The 14886-nt window shown below is 52.1% G+C and overlaps 1 protein-coding gene across 11 annotated transcripts in view; it reads left to right on the top strand.

Moving 5' to 3' along the window:
• CUX1 (cut like homeobox 1) overlaps positions 1-14886 on the top strand; it is a 375717-nt gene that overhangs the window by 298188 nt on the left and 62643 nt on the right. For 3 of the 11 annotated variants that reach the window (XM_058569062.1, XM_058569060.1, XM_058569058.1), the window contains exons 13-20: positions 1517-1565; positions 2611-2707; positions 3708-4379; positions 5514-5579; positions 6899-7000; positions 9175-10004; positions 11873-12038; positions 12583-12639. In XM_058569062.1, the coding sequence (XP_058425045.1) occupies positions 1517-1565; positions 2611-2707; positions 3708-4379; positions 5514-5579; positions 6899-7000; positions 9175-10004; positions 11873-12038; positions 12583-12639 (2039 nt within the window). The remainder of the gene's footprint in view (positions 1-1516; positions 1566-2610; positions 2708-3707; positions 4380-5513; positions 5580-6898; positions 7001-9174; positions 10005-11872; positions 12039-12582; positions 12640-14886) is intronic. The other 8 variants (XM_058569068.1, XM_058569067.1, XM_058569066.1 and 5 more) reach the window with 4 other exon arrangements.

Below are 14886 nucleotides of genomic sequence, written 5' to 3'. Positions count from 1 at the left end.
CAAGTGCCCCCTTGGACACACACCCACGCTGCCGTCCCATCTCTGCCGTCCCATCTCTGCCCTGGGGTCCCTGCCCCCCTCAGTGGTCCGTAAAGCATCCTGCTCCTTCAAGGCCCCTCTCAGACACTAACTCCTCATGACACAGGCCCCATCTCCAGCCCCACGAGGTCCCTCCTGCTGAGGGTCCCCACTAGGTTTCCTCTTTCACGTGCTATTTAGAGTTTCTCTTCTATGTGACAGCCCGTAGAGCTCGGGAGGGTGAGGCAGAGTGGTTCTCATCCTCCACAGTGCCTGGCGCTTAATAGGTCGTCAGTAAATATCTGTTGAAGCAATGAAGAGACCACGGGTGTTTTTAGTGTGACCTCATAGACTCAGTCTTTTCTTACATGATCCTAAAGAAGATCTCAGACAAGAATATACTTGCAAACCTGTGACAGCCACTAAGAAAGGACAAGTTCCAGGCTTGCCACTTCTCTCCTGCCTGATGCGATGGGGCCCAGAGGTCTTTTAGTATCTCCAATAGCTCACTAGAAAATAAAACTACATCGTTTACCTCCATTAGCTCCTCTTCATTCCTGTTTTGTTGTTTTACATGACAAGGGCCACAACAAAGATAGAACCACAGAGAAACTAAGAGCAGCCAGCTCCTTACTGAACCTTGTGGTGGCCGAGGCAGAGAGTGAGCTCCCGGGGCCCTGGGCATTTTTACACACTGTGATCTCTTGCTGGCACTTCTGTGGAGCCTGAAGAGGGCAGAGGCTAAGGTCACAGCTGCGAGAATGCTGGGAGAGCGCAGGTGCCCGCTCTCATTCTCCCCTTCCCTCCTCATGTGCAGGGAGCACCCCAGCCACTCCGGGCCACGGGGACTCACTGGCCCTTTCCTCCCGTTAGATTCACAGACAGAAGGAAGGTCCACGTGAAAGAAACGCTGGAAACAGCCGTTCTGGGCGCCTGAACTCACTCCACTTGGACTTGTTGAGACAGGCCATAGTCTGAACTGATTTCAGCGATAAGGAGAATAGAGGAGGAGCAGTCGTGCCCTCCCCTAGCTCGCCACGGCCCTCCTCCCCCTCCCCCCGTGGCTGCAGACAAGGCCTGCCCCTGGTGCCCAGGTGTCAGCTGTCACCTGAGCGAGTGGGCAGGCCCCCAGGAGGGTGATGAGGCTTCTCTCTCTGGCTTCCTTGTGGCAACTTTTTCATTCCCTCTAAGCTTCACAAATACATTCCACTTGCAACAATGTTATGTCTGTGTTAAACTTTAAAATTATACTCTGAACAGACCTGGTGTGATTCCATATGGAATGATTTACATGCTGGGCAAGAAACTTTTGCTGGCCAACTGCTAGTTGAATAGTTATTCTAGAGACTCGATCAGATTATGGTGCCGCCAGGGAAGTTGTTCAAGTTGTCAGTTCCTCAGTTCCTGGAGAGCAGGAAATTATGACGTTCATGCTCATTAGTGTGGCTGTTAATCAAAGCTAGAGTAGGGAATAACCACTCTGCCTTGCTCTTCACAGTATCCTGAAATCCATGGAGTTCACACCGTCCGAGGGAGCTGGGACACAGGTACACGGACTCACTTTGCTTTTAGTGTGTGTCAGCCTCAGCATCATTGCCATCACTGTTCATCCCTGGGCGAGCTTCACCATCTCCATATTTCTATGAGACCTCGCCTACAGCTGATGAGTAATTCCTCAAGAAGGTTTAACCAAGTTAAAGCAAATTATCTTTAATTAAAAAGATCTAGGGGGCCGGCCCGGTGGCGTAGCGGTTAAGTTCGTGCGCTCTGCTTCAGCGGCCCAGGGTTTGCAGGTTTGGATCCTGGGCACAGACCGACGCACTGCTTGTCAAACCATGCTGTGGGGGCGTCCCCTATAAAGTAGAGGAAGATGGGCACGGATGTTAGCCCAGGGCCAATCTTCCTCAGCAAAAAGAGGAGGATTGGCAACAGATGTTAACTCAGGGCTGATCTTCCTCACTAAAAAAAAAAAAAAAAAACAGGCAAGAAGAGAAAAGTCTGTGTTTTCCAAACTGTTAACTCAATTCAAGTGAAATTGAGGTTTAACTTGGCAGGTACTCAGAACATGGATAAAAACAATTCAGATTGTGTTAAGGATCAGCCCAAATGGACTGGCTTAGAAAATTTTATTATCTACTGCCTCACCTGAAGAAGGAACAGGGGCAAGATGACAGTGGCACCTGGTAACCTGGTGGCCAATTAAAATGTAAGTCATTAGATGGAATCCTGCTCCTGCTGCCCAGAAGGCAGCTGACTGTGGCTGGCACCAAAAGAAGGGTTCCACTTAAAATGACTTTCTGATGGGTTTGCAGCTCGACAGCCAGTCCTATTGCCACATGAGACATAGGTTTAGACTGCTTGAATTTGAGGACAGAGTAGAGAATAATTAGTTGTCTAGAAGCTGTGCAAGTCTAGAAGAAGAAAAACTACTTCAAATGAAATGAATTCTTTTGGAAAGGAACTTAAGTGTTTTCCACATGCACGCTGAGCGTTTTCGGGGGAAATCAGATTTCTGTAGCGTGCCCGAGAGCAGGGGTGGCGGGCTCTGGCAGCCCCGGGGCCCGGCAGTGAGCCCTGCTCTGCCCCGTCTAGGACACATCCCAGCCCCTGGCGGTGCTGCTGCTGGAGAGGAACCGCTCGCTGCAGTCCGAGAACGCCGCGCTGCGCAGCTCCAACAGCGACCTGAGCGGTAGGTTGACAGGGTCTCGGGCCGTGCTTGGTCCCTTCCGGGGGTTGAGGAAGCGGAAGGTGGACCGTGAGTCTGGGCCAGTGCATGAGGGGAGCATCACCAGCTGATGAGAGCCTTGGCTAATGAGTGTTTGGTGTCCTCCTCGTCCTCCTCACTGCTCCTCCCCTCCCCCTCCCCCACCCTCAAAGACGGTCAAGATGAGACGTGTGGCCGCAGGGCGTCTGCGGAGGTCAGTTAGGCCAGTGTTGCAGGCGATCCTAGGAGGGACGCGAGGGTGTCGGCTTCTCTGATCTTTTCCTAGTCGTGCGGCCTCTCTCGTGGTGTCTCGGGGGCTGCTGACAGGGCGGCCCTGCCCTTCCAGGCTCAGTGGAGCTCTTTTTCCTTTGTCAGGTTTTCCTTGGGAGCGCATCCCCCACCCTTAGCCTTTCTTTGCTCATCCCAAAATGGTGGCGTCACTGACTACTTCTGGGTTTGGCAGCTGGTAAACCGTTTAAAGTGTCTCGGGCTCCGATGATAATTCATTCTTAACATGTGCGTGCCTTCGATCGCGTGGACTCAGTGCCGTGCATTCGCCTCAGAGCAAGTGGTGTGAGCGAATCCGTTGGTCCCAAAATGTCAGTGTTTGCTGCTTCTCAGGTGGGGCCCTTCTGGTCGTAGCTCGAAGGCCAGAGGCCCAATAAAAGGCCCGCGACCTGTCAACTCTTTACTGTGTGTGGTACCGGCTCCTTGTCACTGTAGGAGTTTGAATCTATGTCAAGGGGACTCTCCAGGCTGCAACGTACAAGAAAGGCGCAAACATGAAATGCATGTTGCTCGTTTCGGGGGGCCTCGTTTGGCTGATTTAAAAATTCAATTGAAAAACAAACCAACACACTTCATTGGCCCTTGTAAAATCTGCACTTTTTTTTTCCCTTTTGTGGGGCAAACTTTGCATTTTGGTCTTGGTTTTTTTTTCCCTTTTGAATCCCCCATAATGCATTATGTTTGCCCTTCCTTGTAGGGTCAGCCAGGAGAAAAGGGAAAGACCAGCCTGAGAGTCGGCGTCCTGGACCTTTGCCGGCCTCCCCTCCTTCTCAGTTGCCCCGCAACACGGGGGAGCAGGCTTCCAATACTAATGGTACACACCAGTTCTCACCAGCGGGGTTAACTCAAGACTTTTTCAGCTCATCCCTGGCAAGCCCCAGCCTACCCCTGGCTTCTACGGGAAAATTTGCACTAAACTCTCTCCTCCAACGACAGCTAATGCAGTCCTTCTACTCCAAGGCCATGCAGGAAGCAGGAAGCACAAGCATGATTTTTTCAACAGGTCCATACAGCACAAACTCCATATCTTCCCCAAGTACATTACAACAAAGCCCAGATGTAAATGGCATGGCCCCGTCTCCCAGCCAGTCAGAAAGTGCTGGGAGCGTCTCCGAGGGCGAGGAGATAGACACTGCAGAAATCGCCCGGCAGGTGAAAGAGCAGTTGATCAAGCACAATATCGGACAGCGCATTTTCGGACATTATGTCTTGGGACTGTCTCAAGGGTCCGTGAGCGAGATTCTGGCCCGGCCCAAGCCATGGAATAAACTGACCGTTCGCGGCAAGGAGCCCTTTCACAAGATGAAGCAGTTCCTCTCGGACGAGCAGAATATCTTGGCCCTGCGCAGCATCCAAGGCAGACAGAGAGGTGAGAGACTTTCGTGGGTGGGTGCCAGTGTGTGAGCCCGTCACAGAGTGTGTGTGTGTGTATGTGTGTGTGATGAAACATTTGTGCATCACATAGGTAAAATGCTCTTCAGTTCTGCTGTTTCCAGAATTCAGGGGCCAACCGGCATGAGCTAAAGCTGTAGATTTGGGACATCTGGCCTCTGAACTCGCTCAGCACCTCGAGTAGTAAACCCAGTATTTCAATACTGTATATTGAATCGGAGGGAATTACATTACGTACAACGTCCCGACGTGTCTAGCGTCCAGTGGTCCGATTGCCCGTGGGTGCTGATCTCACGTGGGGAGGAGCCCTGGGTACCATCCCGCCCTAGAGCAACAGCCTCAGTGAGTCAGTCCTCACACAGAGCTGGTTCCCTGGGGAGAGCGTCCCGTCCACGCGTCCTCTCCTCTCCCCACTGCACAGGAGGGAGTGTGTCCTGCGGTCAGCTCCCTCCCAGTGTTGGTGTTCTGTTAGTGATTTGTTTAGAGTCTGGAGCAAAACACCCCTGCCTTGAGTAAAAGGCAAGAAAGTTTATTAAAACACCCTTCCTGCCCCACCCTCCATAAAAAGATAAAAAGTCAGTCACATCCCTAATTGAAAGGATTCCTTCCGTCTTTCGCAACAGGGGACCATTCTGCTACATCAACAGAGACAGAGAGAGGTAGTCTTATGAGACACATTTGAAATACCCTGAAATTTAGACTCAAATGGAAAAGGGAGACGTTGTGAACAGCATCAGTTTGCACAAAGCTCATCGAGCTTTTCATGGCGAGCCTCCCTGAAATGGACTGTCCTCGGGTGATTAATGTGAGCTTCCTTCCGGGGCTAGGGGGCGACTCGCTTGGCGGCTGTGCTCCCTGTCCCTCGTGGCATCGGTGCCCGAGGCCGCTCCTTGAGTCTATCTGATCTGGTTTTGCAGCAGAGTCATGGCCTCTGCAGGCCGGTCAGCCAGGGAAGGGCCTCTCAGAAGTTTCTAGTAGTTCCCAAGTTGCACAGGAAGCCCTGAGCCCTTTCTGTAGTGACAGGTGGCTCAGATTTCATGTCACGCAGCCCATATCGTCAACACCACCATCCCCTGATTGTTTTGTTCTTACCACACTTGTTTTTCAACAGAGAATCCAGGCCAGAGCCTGAACAGACTATTTCAGGAAGTACCGAAACGAAGAAATGGGTCTGAAGGTATGTCGCAGGCAGGGGGTTCTCTTTGCAGTTAGTCGCATAGGAAGCAGCATGTCCTTAGCTGTGTATTTGGGTTAAAACTGTGCAGTGTGATTCTGGCCTGGAACCTGATGGAAAAACAGAGCTAGTAAGTATAAAACAAAGCACGGGTTCAAGTTCGCACAGCCCCTTCCTCCTGAGCTGCCTGCGCTCTACTGAGTGAGCACAGAGGAAGTGAGAAGAGGGCGGCACCCTAAGAATGAGTCCCCAGTATGAATCCCAGCCCCTTCAGATTCAAATTCCGCCTCCCCCGTTTTCTCAGAAGCAGGTGAGAGGATAACAATTGTTGCTCTGAGAAAAATCAGGTGACCGAGTCCAGTGATGTCCTGCTGCTTCCTTGTACTTCCTTTTAACTCTGAAATCCGTTAAAGGTGCTACAGAGTGGACTGATCCCGAGTGCAGTGGGCCCTCCCGTGGGCCCCGGTGAGCCACCCCCGCTGCACTCCTTGGAGTCGCGTCTTTTGTGGGGCTTCCTCCTGGTGGTGTGCTTGTTTGTAAATGGTTTGGTGTGGTGGTTCCTATTTAGTAAGGTAGGGAAAAATGGAAATATGTGGATGGCTTCCAGAAAGAACTGGAGCCAGCCCCCAGGCGGTAGTAGCTTCAGTGCATCCGTACGTGTGGCTACTCTGCAAAGCGTCACCATGTGACCGAAAGACTGAATTCTCGTCCTTTAGGGATGTCTGCAGGCTTCTCTCTTCGTTCATAAATTTTTAAAAGACAGTATGTGATAATAGATCTGAAAATTTTAGGTTAAGCCTTCAGCCTGTTCCCCTGGAACATCCAAATGATTGATAGATAATGAGCTTCAACCCTTCACCCTCCTCTCCTGCTTTTCCTTTTTGGGGACACCAGCCTGAAATACACATACAGAATGTTGAACATAGTCCCAAGCCAAAGCAGCTGTTGGAGTTGCTTTTAAATGACTCACGAAAAGCATTGCCTTTTAATCCTTCGTCTCCTCTTACACTGGATTAAATGGTTTGCTCTCCCTGGTCCCAACCCATGGGTGATGTCCAGCCTGGGTAACATGAGAGCTTGTCCCACTGGCCAAATAACATTTAACGCCAGGTAGCTTCCGCAGGAAGCCCTTCCTGCCCGGGGTCACGGTACCTGCTGTCAAGTTGCCCGCAGGCAGGTGCAGGTAGATGGGAGGCCATGCCTGCCTGCTTACCGTCACCGGCCTCACCTCAGGAGCTATTTATCAGAGTGACGTCTTTGTGCAGCATTGATTTTCGTTCCAGCTGTGGGTTTGATGTTGTTGCTGTGGCTTCTCCCTGCAGGTAACATCACCACCCGGATCCGAGCCTCAGAGACCGGGTCCGATGAAGCAATCAAGTCCATCCTGGAACAAGCCAAGAGGGAGCTGCAGGTGCAGAAAACCGGTAGGGGTTCCATTCTCTGACCACCATCTTCCAGACCTAATTAGGACAATTGTCATGAGCGTTCTGGTCAGCAGTAATTAACTTTTTTTTAACGATAGAATGTCTGTTTTCAAGCATTTAGGCGAGTGCAGAGGGGAGCAGGTCTGTGTGATTTTGCTGATAGTCACCACTCTTTTTATGATGTCATTCCCTAGCATTGACCCAAGAATGTACCTCTGGCCTAGAATCTCCTTGACTTAACATCAGCAAAGAGTTTGTATCAGATTCCTTTTTTTAGAGACAATACAGGCTTTTGTTATTTGGATAGGTACTTGACCAAACACAACTGAAAAAGAAGGGATGAAAAATAAATTCTGACCAGCTGCTTCATGGAATGCACGTTGCTGGGGAGGAGCAGGAAGTTTTAGTGGATGGATGTCCCGTCTGAGTCAGTCTGCCTCAGGAGTGGCCCTCGGAGTCCCTGAGAGCTGCCTTGTCACAGAGGAGAGAACGCCCACATTTCAGCTTCTCTGTGGTTGCGCTGTGATGAGAGGTGCACCGTGCAGCAGTTTCAGCTCAGACCTTCTGCTGGAGAGGAGCCTGGTGCCCGAGTTCTCCTCCTGTGGCAGCTGAGGATGGGCCACCACCTGGTCACAGCGTTCTCTCCCCAGGCCACCCCACTCCCACATGGCCCAGTCAGTGAGTGACCAGGCATGGGCTGGGCATTTCCCTACCTTATCCTGCCTGGAAGATAGGTTTTGTCATCCTCTTATTCCTGATTATCAAACACAGGCTCAAAGTTAGAATGATTTGCCCAAACTCATTACATGGTGGACCCTGGACAGAACCCCTGATCTCTCATTTCTCGTCCCAGCACCCTGCCCTCTGCTGCTGTCTGCCTTCTGCCAGAGATCCCAGAGCCGTGGGAACTGTCCTTGTGGGATCTCAGGCCTGACAACGGGTGCAGCTTTCCGTTTGGCATGGTTCTTGCTCTCAAGGCCAGAGTTGAAATTTAGGCCAGCCCCTCCTCTGGGTGGCTGGTCGACCAGAGGGCTTGGCAGGGCACCCCCAGCAGGAGAAACCCCCAAATTGAGAGTAAAAAGGCCCAGTTCAAGGTGTGGCTTCAGTTGTCACCTGTCCCCTCCCCAAGCCGCAGTTTCTCCCTCTGCACAGTGGCGGTGGTGCTGCCTGCACCCTGAGGGTGCTGTGAGGATGTGAGTTGGGGAGGACAGGGCCTTCTGTTAACCAGCAAGATGATGTCCTCAAGAGGCATTAGAGGTTGTCACTGTTGTTTGAGGCATTTTTCAGCCTCATTTAAAGCAAGTGAAAGGCCAGTTTATCTGATTTCCTCCGCCAGACTTGAAGGTGTATTACAGAGCGGGAGCAACCTGAGGGAACATTCAGCTCAGCGCTTCTCAACTAGGCTGCACCGGCAGGGACCCAGGAGCTGGTTAAAAATGCAGATGCTGGTCCAGCCCCACACCTGCTACTCCCTTGGACTCTCCAGGGCTTGGGCCTGAGCATGTGCATTTTAACAAAGCCAGCAGGTGATTCTGGCGCACAGCCCTAGTTAAGAATCCTTGATCTAGTCCGTTACCCATCCCAGGTTTGCAGAGGAATCCTGAAGTCACAGCCCCGGGTTCCTGGGCCAAGGCCTGCCCGCTGCCCCTCATCATGGGGGCCTGCTGTTGTGGCCACACCACGGCCACCCACCCAGAAGAGAATCTGAGCTAACCCAAACGCAGTCATTTAATTTGTTGCTAGAGACTCTGGTCTCACATTGCAACTGCTAACAGAAATTATGTTTCTAAAATATCACAAAACCACTAGATTTTTGGAACCTAGCACTCGAGAATATTGTCTAAAATTCACCAGGGAAAGGAAGTCCGGGATGGCATGTCACTGAGCGTTTGCACACTTCCCCCTCCTACCACGCTCTGTGATAATACACCCTTCTAGTCGGCGTGTAGTAGAGGCCCTGGGTCACAGAGCAGCAGCATTAGTCCTTTTATCACTGCTCAGACCAGTCGCACTAGTGTTTCACAGACAGAGGAAATGTTGGACAAATAGTGTGGTTCTTCCAATAATCCACATTTTGTGGTAGGTCAAATTAGAATGAAGTGGAGTGAAAGAAGCATGCTCCCAACCGAAGAGGGCGGTCCGCCACCATTTCACCTCTGTCTTTGCTCCTGCAGCAGAGCCGGCCCAGCCCTCCTCTGCCTCCAGCAGCGGGAGCTCGGACGACGCCATCCGCTCCATCCTGCAGCAAGCCCGCCGAGAGATGGAGGCCCAGCAGGCCGCCCTCGACCCCGCCTTAAAGCAGACGCCGCTGTCCCAGACGGACATTGCCATCCTGACCCCCAAGTTAATCTCCACCTCACCCATGTCGTCAGCGTCTGGTTACTCTCCGCTAGCCATCTCCCTGAAGAAGCCCCCCTCAGCCCCTGAGTCCAGCGCCTCCGCTCTGCCCAATCCCCCAGCCCTCAAAAAGGAGGCCCAGGACACGCCCGGGCTGGACCTCCAGGGAGCAGCCGACTCTGCACAGGGGGTCCTGAGACACGTGAAAAACGAGCTGGGCCGCAGTGGCGTGTGGAAGGACCACTGGTGGAGCACCGTGCAGCCGGAGAGAAAGAGTAGCATTCCTTCCGAAGACACCAAGGTCGAAGAAACCAGCAGCGGGAAGGAAAAAGGCAGCAGCAACCAAACGCGGGCTGAGCGCAGCCAGCTCCAGGGACCCTCCTCGTCCGAGTACTGGAAGGAGTGGCCCAGCGCCGAGTCGCCGTATTCCCAGAGCTCCGAGCTGAGCTTGACGGGAGCCAGCCGCAGCGAGACACCCCAGAACAGCCCTCTGCCCTCCTCCCCTATCGTGCCGCTGTCCAAGCCCACCAAGCCCTCGGTCCCTCCACTGACCCCCGAGCAGTACGAGATCTACATGTACCAGGAGGTGGACACCATCGAGCTCACCCGGCAGGTGAAAGAGAAGCTCGCCAAGAACGGCATTTGTCAGAGGATCTTCGGGGAGAAGGTGAGGGATTCAATTTGGGGGCGTGGGTTTTTCCCATCTCTTTTCCTTGCTTAAGACTAAGTATGTATCTGAAGGATGTGGCCATCACCCACTTAACTAACCAAAGAGCATAGTATGTCGTCCACTCCTGAACTTCCGGAGAGGCTGGCCAGTGGGTGTTCCGTTTGCTGCGTCCCCGTGAGGAGCCAGGTTCCCTGCTTGGGCCCTCTCACCCACGACACCCCTGTAGACCTCTCAGTCACACCGTGAGGGGATGGTCAAGTCACCATTTGACAGATAAGGAGACCGAGGCTCGAGGAAGTTAACTGCATGCCCCAAGCTGGCAAGTGACTGAATTCAAGTCCTGCCTCCACTGCCAAGTGGAGCCCAGAGGCTCCTCTGCAGGCTGTTTTGATGAAAAAGATCTGATCTGATCATGTAGACGACCAGCGTGCATAGAGCCAGAAGGCACTCATTGTAAAAGCTACGTAAGGCATAATTGTCTTGTCCACCAGAGGGGTGAAGTGACTTGCCCAGGAAGGCACAGCTACAGGTGGCACAGGCAGAACTGCCCAGGGCCCTGAAAGCCCTTGTTTCCACATCATCCTTCCCTGGCTCACGAAAGTACACTGGTTTGTGGATGAGCTCCCACATCCTGTCTGTTCTTGGTACTTCCTGGTAACTGAGATTCTGGATAATGGGGATTTACCAGCCCTTTAAACTATAAGATAAACATAATACCCTAGGATCGTTTTAGATTAAGTAATGAATGCCGAGTGTAATGAGAAGTGTGCCACTCCCCTAGAAGGCCGCCTCCCTGAGGGGCATGTGGCTAGGTCAGTGGTGGCCTCTGAGGGGCCCCCACATGGGGCCACACACCCCTACCCCCATTCAGTTCAATGTTTGCAACGTACCATGCTCTGAATCCTTACAATATCTGATTGTGATCTCTTTGTCCTGATTTTGCAAAAGGTGATGGGTGACTAGAAATGAGGATGAGAATTTAAAGTCCTTTTGAAATTTCTAGTTCAGTGTTGTAAAAATATCATTTGGGAACATTTAAATAGACATTTGTGCTCATGCCTTAAATTTAGCAGAGACTTAATAGCATTGAACTTGTTTGGCCCATGAGCCGTTTATTCTGGAACTTGAGAACTTTTCAAAGAGAGATCGGATGCAGCTCCTGAATATCTCTGGGCTGCATCTGTGTCCTGTGGGGGGTGTCTGTGCCCATACATATGTATGGCCATATGGGAGCATAGGCAAGCTCGGGTATGTATGTGCCACTAGTCGATCGTCTGCAATGAGTTTTACTCCCACACTGGCTTCCCCATCCCCACCAGCTCACCTCTGGGCCCCCACCATAGAGCAGAATGTGATGAGAGAGAGCAAACCTTTAAATGCCAACCTGGCCCAGCGCCAGCAAAGGAGACTAGCTTCCTGCGTCCCACCAGCGTCCGCTGCTCCTGCCTCTAAAGGGGTCTGTGGCCCCAGCACCTCAGCCTTTCCTGGCGCCACCAGACAAAGAGCAAGATGCTTTCAATGCCTCCTTCTCGGGTTGTCAGGATGACAACCCTACAGCCTTGGCAGGATGGAAACCCTGGGGTGAGAGCCCTTCCTCTCCCCTTCCCACCGGCCTCTCCCTGGGAGCTGAAAGCTGTGACTATAACAGTGGTTCCCCGTGCCAGGGCGTCAGCCCATCGGTGACCTTGAACAGCTTATTCCCCCACCCGAGGCTGTGGGCATCCACCTGGCGGTAGTTCTGCACTCCCTGTGCGTCGTCCATCTCGGCCATGCCGCCACACACCTGTGTGTGCTTCGCTAAAGCACTTTACAACCTCTCGCTAAACCCTGGGGACTGATGCCATGTGTCTTTGGTGCCACTCCAGGTGCTGGGCCTGTCCCAGGGCAGTGTCAGCGACATGCTGTCCCGGCCGAAGCCGTGGGGCAAGCTGACCCAGAAAGGCCGAGAACCCTTCATCCGGATGCAGCTCTGGCTGAGCGGCGAACTGGGCCAGGGTGTCCTGCCCGTCCAAGGGCAGCAGCAAGGGCCAGGTAAGGGTGGCCCCACCCCAGCGCCTGCAGGTGGGGAACGGGGGAGTCTCTGCAGGGAAGCGGCCGGCCATGCTCTTGGTTCTTGGCTGGCGCTTGGAGGCAGAAAAGGGCCCCCCTCCCTCCACCACCTGTTGCCATGGGACTGATGGCAGTTTTTAGGAGAGAGAAGATTGTGCCTAGCTAATTTTATAAGCAGCAGAAAATGAGTTACCAATTAAGAAAATGCTATTTATACATAAATATAGGTAAAAGTCAAGTAGTTAAATCAGGGAATCAGGAAAGAAGATCAGCCAAAGGCGCAGAGGTGAGACACATCACAGGCAACCGCTTCCGCCTGCTCCCCGACCAGGGTCCTGGCCTCCTACCAGCAGCACTCTGCCTGCCTGTGTGGACCCCCAATCTGGCCCTCCCTATGAGGAGTGGGACCCTCCCTTGGGCCTCTGGAGCCATTACGTTGTCCCCCCTCTCCTGGGCTCAGTGCAACAGGAAGCTTGAAGCCCCTAGGCTGTTTCCTCATTTAATTGTGACCCTTTCTCTCCCTTAGTCCTCCATTCTGTGACGTCACTACAGGACCCCCTGCAGCAGGGCTGTGTGAGCTCAGGTAACTAGCCAATTTCTGTTGTTTTGTATGAAATATTTCCCTGCCTTTTCTGTTTTCCTGTCCTCTGGTCTGTATTGGGGAGACTCAAAGGATCCTTCATTGTGGATCCAAGGAGGTGAAGACAGGTATCCTGTTGGCCAACTGCATTCCTCGTGGTGTAGTTTCTAATGGAGAGTGGGAGAGCCCACAGCTGAGTGAGGAGTTCATCCAGGGTTTTCTCGCTCTTCACCGCTTTCTTTCGGCTGTCTGTCGGCCCTGTGTTCAGGGCTGAGGACTAGGGCCCAAGTCAGGGCCAGATTCTGTTTCAAGGGGCTTCATTCTAATAGGAGGGGATGAGGGACAGGCACACATGGCTCTCCCAGTGGAGTCATGGTAGGGGGAAGTCGAGTCCATCTGGAAGACCTCGGGGCCCCCTTCGAGCAAGAAGGCAGCGGAGGCAGGAGGGATCACAGTTCAGGGTGTGACTGGATGTGGAGCTGGTGACACTCGGAGGAATGGGACTGAGATTGGGAATCCAGCCTAGGGGCAGCTGAGGGAGGGCTGGGGGTGCACGCTGAGAGGCTTGGCATCCTGTTGGCATCTGAGAGCCCCGAGGTCTTCAAGGTCACACTTCTGCCATGCCGACTCCTTGCCGCCACACCTGGATGCAGCCGGCCGGCCGGCCAGGCTGGCCCATGCCCGTGCTCCTGGACCCCCGTCCGTGTCCTTCCTGCGCTCCACTTGCACAGAGCTGCTCCCACCCAGCTCCCAGGAGGCGCCAGCATTGTGAGCTGTCCTCTGCTTTCCTTTCTTTGTTTTTCTAAACATGTTGATTAGTCTCTATATCCCACTGATTCATTGAAAACACAAACAAAGCTAAGTGAGGAGCGTGAAGCCCGCCAGCCTGCTGGAAGATTTAGAGGGAAAATATGTGTAGGGAGGAGAACAGCTGGGCGGCAGCGGCCGCTAGCACCGCGAGATACCAAGCCCACGCTCAGACGCAGCCAGAGCGCATTGGTTGCAGCTCTGCTCCTGGCTGAGGCTTTTTTCAGCTTTCGGTATTTCGTCTTAATTTTGGCCAAAATCGGGAACATAGGGCTGCATCTTACCTGAGCTGTTGGTTTTCTTGGCTGGACATCTAAATGGAGTGGTTGTCCATGTGAAGGAGGACCAGGTGTACTTCCTTCTCACTTCATTTCTGGGTTGGCCAATTTAATTAGCGAGTACTGGAGAACTTAGGCAGCGCTGGCTCGCATTCAAAATACATTAGGGAAAATAATGGACGTAGTTGTTTGTGCTAGTTTTGCAGACGTTTGCATGGAAAATTAGCCTTGCCTCTTGCTCTAACGGAAAGTTGGCCTCCCCTTAAACTCTCCGAGAGCATTTGCTGCCCCCTCGGAGTCAGGACTGAACTTGGCAGAATGTGGCTAACGTTTTTTAGATCAAGACCCCCCGTTCCTAAATAAAACAGGAAATCTCCTGCAGTTCCAGCTCGGTTGTGATTGATGCCAAAACCTTCTCCATGTCCGAACAAATCTTTGAAGAATAGCTTTTACTTTTTATTGTAGCAGGTATTCGCCACTGTGCTGGAACATTCGTATGGCAGTCACACTTCCAACCTAGGAAAAACACGCAGCGTTCCTAAGAGGAATATAAATGTAAATTTGTAAGATATCAGATTACTTTATAAAGTAAAGTGATGTAAAACTCTTGGGAATTGGAGATTGGAGGAGGGAGGGAGAGGGGGCAGTGGGCCTCTGGGTAACAGTGAACGCGCAGAACTTCCCAGTGGTTTCTGTAAAGAAGGGCAGGTGGGCCTCTCCCTGTGTCGTCCCCGCAGGACGGGAGATGGATGGCAGATCTCCCACCCAGTGTACCTGCTGTCGGTCAGCAGTAGGGAGCCATGAGTAGAAACAATAGTTATGGTGACTGGAGAAAAATGGAAAAATATTTCTCATATTCTAGAAAAAGATAAAATTTTAAATATCATGATGGTAGCTAAGCAAAAATGTTTCTCTGGATCAGGAAAGACTAGAAGGTGCTTGTCAAAATGAAAAGAAAGATTATCATATGGTGGCAAGGTTGTGGGTGGGAGTTTTCCTTGTTTGAAATTTCTTTACTGTCAGTATTACCCTTTCAAGAGTGTTTCTAGATATACAGTAGCTGTGCTTTTCAGGGTGTGGAATTTAGGTTAGAAAAATAGAGTTATCGTATAATGATGAGTGTTGGTAAATCATTGGAACAAATGACTATAGGAGACTCCAGAAT

This window comes from Diceros bicornis, chromosome 26 (genome assembly GCF_020826845.1).
Source record: "Diceros bicornis minor isolate mBicDic1 chromosome 26, mDicBic1.mat.cur, whole genome shotgun sequence".
Classification (NCBI taxonomy): Eukaryota; Metazoa; Chordata; class Mammalia; order Perissodactyla; family Rhinocerotidae; genus Diceros; species Diceros bicornis.
Note: the sequence above shows the minus strand (reverse complement) of the source record. Positions and strands in the feature narration are given on the sequence as shown.